At 35.6% G+C, this 8,620-nt stretch overlaps 1 protein-coding gene across 1 annotated transcript; it reads left to right on the forward strand.

Moving 5' to 3' along the window:
* The first annotated feature begins 3,451 nt into the window (after positions 1-3,451).
* Positions 3,452-8,227, forward strand: LOC131003789 (putative RING-H2 finger protein ATL21B). The gene is made up of 2 exons (XM_057930343.1): positions 3,452-4,387; positions 7,645-8,227. The coding sequence occupies exons 1-2, from the start codon at positions 3,688-3,690 to the stop codon at positions 8,127-8,129; spliced, it is 1,185 nt and encodes a 394-aa protein (XP_057786326.1). The 5' UTR covers positions 3,452-3,687; the 3' UTR covers positions 8,130-8,227.
* Positions 8,228-8,620: the final 393 nt, after the last annotated feature.

Genomic DNA, 8,620 nt, shown 5'->3' on the forward strand with positions numbered 1-8,620 from the left:
AATCAAAGCAGACTGACAGAAGAACAACAAGATGACTCGTGCTTAGACTCACTCATGCTACGTCAGCCTGAAAGTCAACAAGCTTAAAGCAATTGTTGGAAAATAGAAGAAATATCATAACCTTATTTTGATGATCCCAAAACCCTTAGATTTTATTTTTTCTAGACTAGACTCTTTTCGAACTCAAGTGTTAGAGTTCATTATCTAGTTAGACTGAAGCGTCAAAGCTTGAAGACAGAAGACCTGGAAACTGAAGACTGATTAAGAGCTGACTGAAGAACGTGGACTAAAGTTTGGAAGCCTGACCAACTGAAGTTCACCTGAAGTTATTGCAACTAAATGAAGGACTAGTACTGGAATATGCAACAATCTTTAGTCGAAACATTCTCTGAAAGCTTGTTTTAAGGATCAGAAGAATACAACGGACTGAAACTATAAAAAGACGGACTGAAGATGCATTCAAGTACATATCGCTTAGACCAATAAAGACAAAGGATATCTTCTGGTACATGCTGCATTAAATGCAAAGGACAGTGCATTTAATGCTGGGATATGGCAAATCGTCCTTCACCGAGCAGAGTTATTTCATCCGTGTTACTTTACACTGTAACACCATCTCCCCATGCCTGAAGACCATACTCTTTTCGGCGAAAAAGAAGATAGAGGACGAAGACCCTGAGCACAGATCAAATCAAGTGTCAACGACAGTATGTGAAGAAGGACCTCCTCCAACGGATCTATTCCTCATCCTCCGCCTATAAATAGAGCTCAAGGAACAACCTTCAACCTCACCGATTCAAAGACTTACACTGAAGCTCTGCCAAAATATCGAGTCAGCCACTTACTTAGCAATCAATCTTGAATCGAAGAAGAGAGTAAACCCTGTTGTAAAAATCAGTTCTCCTGATTTATAAACACTCTCTTAGAAGTGTCTAGGCAATCATATTCATACATCTTTAGCCTAGTCCTTGATTACTTGAGAGGCTGTTCTCGGTAATCCTAGTTGGAGATTTTCAAACCTTTTTTCAACCGAGCGAAAAGAGTGTTTGAGTGATAGAGTTTTAGACGGTTGTCTAAACTTGAAGAGTTCTCAGCCCCTGCAAGCAAGACGAGCGAAGTCTTAGCTAATCTGCGAGATTGAGAAAAGAGACGAGAAATTCAACCCAGTGTGTTGGTACTGAAATAGTTATTTCAGTTGATGGGTTTGCTGTGCACCCGTAAGCACAAGCGTAATCGATTGTCAGTGTGATCAACTGACCGTGGACATAGGAAAGAATTTTTCAAACCACGTTAAAAATCTCTGTGTCATTTACTGCTTTCAGTATTTCATATTCTATCTGTGCACAAAGCTTCTATACTGTAATTGTTAACTTGAAAAGAGAAACCTTAAAATTGACAATCTAATTCACTAAAGTCTATTTCTTTAAAATCGCTTCTGCGCACCAATTGTTATCAGTCTAACTAACAAAACTTTGGGTAGTCAGTAAGATTTATAACACTCACTCTGATTTACAACTGATTAGACTGAAGCTTTAACTGAACTATCAGTTTGTCGACTTGTTCTTCATACTGAGTTATCCACTGGAACAATATCAGTATCAGTCTACTCCTTCTTTCAATAGATCTTGATTTTCACTGATCTCGTCAACACTACTGACTTCAGTCAAAGAAAAAAGTTTTAGTTTTTAAAATGGCCTACTGGTGTATTCCCATTCCCCCCTACACCAGTTCAGTGACCCTCCGGGACACAACAACAATATCAATCCTAAAAGCGTATCAACCTTCTGAACATTCAAATGCTACTGAATGTGCATTTAATGTGAATCTTGTTTTTCAGAAAAGGATACAAGGATGACTGTTGAACGTCAACATCAACATACAGATGTGCAGGTCTAACATCTCAGTCATTTCTTGATACAACGAGAAGTTCCGAACAAATCAACAGATCAAAATTTGAAGGAGATTCTCTCCAACGGCTAGATTCATTCTTCGGTCTATATATACATCACAAGAACAAGTTACGTGTGGAGGTGGATTCTAGACAATGTTGTGATCTTGAAATGTCTAACCTTTGTGGTTTATCTTTAGAAACCAACAACATATGTGTGAATTAGGAACTAGATCTTAAATTGTAAATTCCAAGTTCATATTTGAGAATACTTTTTCAGTACCTAGACTAGGCATTTTGAATGTAAACATCCTAAGCCTATAGAAGCGGACACACTCATCCAAAGAAAATGTTCTTTATTGTAACAGTATGTTCACCTAATTGGAGAAACCCCTATCTGAAACCCTCACAAAGTTGTAAAGACAAAGTAAAGAAGTAAAGAGAAATTGACGAGTAAGCTTCGACTGAGAAGTCTGAAAATTGGCTAAGCAATGAGATCGCAAAAGTAGTGGGACATTATAAATGAGACAGGGAGAGTAATTTTGTTATTATACACTATTTTAAATTAAATACTAATATTTAAATTAACATATTTTTTTTATTAATTACTCCCTCCGTCCACTAATTCATGACTTAGGGAGGAAACACGGATTTTAAGAAAAAGTGTATTATTTATTAGTTGAGTGGAGAAAGAAACCTACATAATGTATTGTTTATTAGTTGAGTGGAGAAAAAGTGTATTGTTTATTGTGACCCACCAATTAAATATGTATAAATAGTTACTAAAAATGAGTATGACATGAATTGATGGACGGACCAAAAAGAAAAGTAGAACATGAATTGGTGAACGGATAGAGTAATTTAATTCATAAATAATAATATTTTAATATTTTATATAATTTAAAATTTTTAAAATAATACTCCCTCCGTCCATGATTTAATGCCCCACTTTGGTGAGAGCACGGAGACTAAGAAAGCTGAAAAGGTGATGTGGATGAAATATAAGGGTAGTTGAGTGATAAAGATGTTGTGAGTGGGTCCATTAGTGATAAAGTGTAGTAAATATAGAATATAAAAATGATAAAAGTGTTTTAAGGTGGATTCATTAGTGACAAAGGGTAGTAAATATAGGAAAAGAAGAAGAGAAAAAGTACAAAAAGCAGAATATAGCTTTAATTTGTGGACAAAAATTTAAGAGCAAGTAGAGCTTTAAATTGTGGACGGAGGGAGTAAAATATATCGTGACTCGTGTATCGCAAGAGAGGTCATACTAAGAGGGAGTAAAATATATCGTGTATTTTTATTACTTTAACCCTTAGCTAAATTAGGAAAACAAAACTACTATCCTTCACCGTCCAACCTATAGTTTGTCAACATTAATTTGTTTATCGTTCTACTAGAGCTGTATTTATTGTAACTGTTTGTTCAACAATTATGCTTAATATTTATTGTACGACTAATATTCTAGAAAGGACCATACAGCAATGCTTGGACTATTTCTTTTCAATAACAGTTTTTCTTCCCAAGCATATAAACAAGTATACTTCTCATCAACACTATCAATCACCTTCAAATCTTCCACTTAGCCAACTCTTTTCATTTCATCTAAATAATATTCAACCACCCTATCTCCCTACCCCAAAAAGTCATACATCTCATATCACTCAAAAATTAATAAAATAAACAACATTTATTAATTTATTTTACTTTTGTAAAATGTTAATTCCATTCATTCATTATTCATAACAAAAATCCAAGGAAAAGAAACATAAAATAAAATTCCCTCAGAGAAAAACCAAATGGATGCCATAACAGCAGCAATTCTCATCCTCACTCTCTCTCTCTCCTCATTCCCTTCTCTCTCCGCCGCAGCTCCATGCAAGCCCGAATCATGCCACGCCGTTCTCGGCCCGGAGATCCGCTTCCCTTTCCGGGTACTGAACCGGCAGTCGGCTAGCTGCGGCTCGCTGGGCTTCGAGCTCCGCTGCAACCCCCAAAACCAGACGATCCTAACCCTACCGGAATCCGGCTCCTTCGTAGTGGACCACATAGACTACGCGGCTCAGGCACTCTTCATCAACGACCCGGATTCGTGCCTGCCGGGTCGGATCCTCAATTTCTCCGCGTCGGGCTCGCCCTTCCGCGGCGCCTACACGAGGAGCTACACGTTCCTAAATTGCTCCTCCGATTTCATGGACTACGGTTCCACGCGCTACACGCCGCTGTTTTGCCTCAGCGGGAGGAACCACACGGTTCTGGCGACGAGGTCGGATTCGTCGGCGCCGGCGCCGGAGACGTGCCGGAGGATTAAGAGCGTGGAGGTGCCGCTGGAGTGGACGCTGTCGCAGTTCGAGTGGGCGTCGATGGATTTGAGGGAGGATCTGGAGCTGGTGTGGTACGATCCGCTCTGCCGAGACTGTGAGATTGGGGGCGGGATTTGCGGATTCAAGGACGATCGCCCGGGCTCTCGAGTTGCTTGCTTCCGCCGCTCTAGATCAGGTCAGTAATTTCCTTTGATTGCTTTTGATTTTTCATCAACGAGTTTTGGATTGGGGTAAGAAGATAATGGAGAACAACTGTTTGATGAAATGCCAGAGGAGTTGTGAAAAATTGAACTGACGAGGGATATTAAAACCATCTTTTATTTTCATTTTTTAATATTTGCTTCTGGCCGAGAAATTAGCCCCAAGAAGTTGGATTGAGGATTAGCAGTGTTTTTTATAAAAAATCACAACATGTACTCCTTCCGTCCCACGAATCTTGACACGTTTGAATTCGGCACGAGAATTAAGAAATTGTAGATTAGTGTTTTAAGTGTGTAGTTAATAAAATATAAAAGTGATAAAGTAAGAGAGAAGGTAATAAAAGTGATAAAGTAAGAGAGAGAATGTAATAATTCTTATTCAAAATACAAACGTGTCAAGATTTGTGAGAGAGATGGAGTATATACATATATTTTGGTAAATTGAGATATCCGATTAATACTTGTAATACTTGTAGATAGTGAAAGAATATCGAATTTACTTTTATTAGGTTGAAGATTCTTATCCATAGACGTACTCTTATCAATGTACTGTACATCCATCTTAATTTTAATTTATTTTAAAATAAATCTTACTGTAATTGAGAATTCACAAAACTTAACTAGTATGAATGAGCAGAAATGCACATAAGTTTTTGCCATTTTGTAATGGGATGGCGAAGCTTATTTCTCAAACAAAATTATGTTGTAAAGTTGACTTTAATATTAGGGCGTGTTTTGTTTTATTGTGAATTTAAAAAAGGAGAGCGGTTCCCATCTTTTATTATTTTTAAGTTCTTTAGAGGGGAGAAACGAGGACACCAAGCGGTGCGACCTCATGTGTGTGAACAGTGAGATCCCAGGTTCAAACCCCACTGCTCCCCCTCCCCAACTCCCCCAAGTCAAAAAAAATAGAGGGGAGAAGCTGTCCCACTTTAAAGAAAAAATATTAAATTATGTATAGGGTACTGTCTTAAAATAAAAAGGAAATATATTTGGAGGAGGAAACAAAAAGAAAATAAATGAATAAATTTGAGAGACTGAGATAGTATATTTTTCTATGCTATCCTATCAAAGATATCACACTTTTAGAAGTTTGATTAGAAATGAATGCCATCTATAACTCGAGTATGTATAGAGTGCATACTATCACTCAAATTATATTGATTTGAAATTATTCAAATTAAGTAGATTCAAAATTATCTAAAATAAAATTTATCATTTAGGGAGACCAAAATACACAAGTCATGATTAATTTTTATGTGACGTTGTCTCGAAATTAAGTTACAAGCCGAGGCCATTTAATCAAATAACATATTATACAAATCATGAGACTAAATTTATCAAATTCAATAACTAAACACCACCACAGAAAATCTAAAAATATTTTTCTAAAAATGTACGTGCGAATAATGTGTGATGTGATGACGTATTGAAACTTTATTAATAAATCTCCATCGCACAGCACACCACTCAAAAGAGTTGGTAGTCTTTTTAATGTAAGAAAATAACCCAAAAAGATAAATGAAAAAAGCTAAACGAATGGGGTTGAAATATTGAAATGTGAGCAGGATATTTTCGAGAACACACTGAGATGTCGATTTAATAAGTTGGATATTTTGGGCAACCAAATTAAACTACTGTAAATTAAATGCGAGTATAAGGTAGTAGTATTAAATAAATTGTTTGAATGAGTCAAAATTTTTGATAGGTGGAACGTAATTGTCTTTGGTGACGAATATTTGATTATTAGGCATAAGTAGGACTGTAGGAGAAGAGACTGTTTGGACTGTTGTTGGAAAAAATACTCATTTTACTTCACAAATATCCTTTTTTTTGCCCTTTTGTGTTTCATCAATTTCATCTAAATCGTCGGTGTTTGATTCAACACACACACATATGTGTTGTCCTATTCCTATATGATGATGTGCAAGAAAACATATTTTTATAATAGAAGATTCTGAAGATTTCTGTTAAAAGATTAATTTATTATGTAGATTGAATGTTAAATTTATTTTTAATTAACCTATGGCTGTTTAGAGCACTATGAATATCACTATTTCTCTATTTATTTATTTTTTATTTTTATAGAGATGGGGCCCTAATTTGTGGTATTGAAAGTAGAATCCACTTTTTCTCATCACCATTTTCGGTGGATTAAAACAACTTTCATATAGAGACTAGAGAGCCCTTTCACTATTAAATTTATACTACCCCTCCCTCTATTAATTTTTTATTCATTTTGATATTTTGGTCTCTTCATCAATTTTTGACTTATTCTAATTTTTTTATTTATAATAAAATGGAACCCTCATCCCACTCACAATATACAACACCAATTTCTTAAAATTGCGTATCATTATAAAATGGGTCAAGACAGAGGTTCCTAATCTTTCCTAAATATTTTATAGTGTAAACTAATAAAATATTCCCTTATTTCACAAAAAATAGTTCATTTTTATCATTTTGGAGCATCCACAAAAATAATCTCTTTCCATTTTTGGATATTTTCAACCACATGGCGGGTCATTTTCTTCACTCGCATACAAGTAATTATCATTATTAACACTATTTTTAAAGTGAGATTTTTTTACTCACAATACGCTCAACTATTTTTATTAAAATTGTGTCATCCCCTTCTAATACTATTTTTTGTGGACATATGGAGTATCTATTTTGTTAGTATTATAAAGATAAAATAGCCATTAGGATTTTAAAAAATGCACTTTTATAATTGTGATCTTATTACTAACTCACAACTACAACAATTCACAATCACAACGTTTTTTAATTATAAATTAAGATTAATTCACGTGAATTAAGGTATAATAGTATTTTAAACCAATTTTTTTCGATGATTATTATTATTATTATTATTATTATTATTATTATTATTATTATTATTATTATAGTTGGTTGGAGTGAGCTTATATAAGTTACTTCCTCCGTCCACTAATTCAATGTCTTCTTTCCTTTTTGGGACGTCCACCAACTCAAGGCCTATCCATTTTTAGTAAGTTTTTATTTATATTGAATTGGTGGGTCCCAAAACAATACACTTTTTCTCCACTCAACTAATAAACAATACATTAACTGTGGGTCCTTTTCTCCACTCAACTAATAAAAATACATTTTTTTCTTAAAGTCCGTGTTTTGCTACTTAGGTCCTGAATTAGTGGACGGAGGGAGTATAAGTTATAAGTTATAAGTCATAACTATGTTATGTTTTGTGTAGCTCTTCCAAGAAGTGCAAAATATGGCATCATAATTGGAGTTGGAATACCTGGACTAGTATGTCTCATCGGCCTCACATGCTATGCCTGCGGCATGATTCGGGCTGCCAACCTCCGGCGCCGCCTCAACCCCGACCTCCCGGTGACAATCTCCGACCAAAGGCCGGTGATTAGGTCGGTGAGCGGCCTTGACGCACCCACCATAGAGTCGTATCCGACGACGGTGCTAGGGGAAAGCCGTAGGCTCCCAAAAGTGAACGATGTTTGCTGCCCAATTTGCTTATCCGATTACCAACCGAAAGAGACTCTAAGAAGCATTCCGGAATGCAACCACTATTTTCATGCAAATTGTATAGATGAGTGGCTTAAGCTCAACGGCTCGTGCCCTTTGTGTAGGAATTCGCCGGTGAGCTCTACGGCCACCCCTTGTTTCTCGTTGTCTGTATCGTCTTTGAGTTCGTCGCCATCAACGTCTGATAGTCGTTAGAATCTTGTCTTGCTTTAATTTCTCAATCCAGTCATTTTTGTGTACATAATAGATATGAAATCTTTTATGAGAAAAAATAGATTAACTCTTGATACTCTCGTGCTAGGGTTTGTCATAAAACTGCATGCATGCAAAATTACGTTTAAAGACTACATTGAAGTTTTAAGTGATGATGATAAATCGTTGCTCAAGTCATGAAGTCTAGAGAAGAAAAAGAAAAGTCCTCAACTTATCATCAAGATAAAAAAAGAAAAAGTATTATGTTTTAGAGATTTATGTATATGTGTTCGCTTTATAATTTCACACTATGTAGCAAGTACACGGTATAATTGCATTAGTGGTGAGCATGGTCGTATCCCACAAGGATTAGTCATTACAACTAATTCGTTGAGCTAAAGCTATTTAGACTAATCATTAACATAAGTTGATTAACTAGTGATCATTACTTGACAGTAAAATAGACAATTAAATCAAACGTGAATTATGAAACT

Source organism: Salvia miltiorrhiza, unplaced genomic scaffold (assembly GCF_028751815.1).
Source record: "Salvia miltiorrhiza cultivar Shanhuang (shh) unplaced genomic scaffold, IMPLAD_Smil_shh original_scaffold_269, whole genome shotgun sequence".
Lineage (NCBI taxonomy): Eukaryota > Viridiplantae > Streptophyta > Magnoliopsida > Lamiales > Lamiaceae > Salvia > Salvia miltiorrhiza.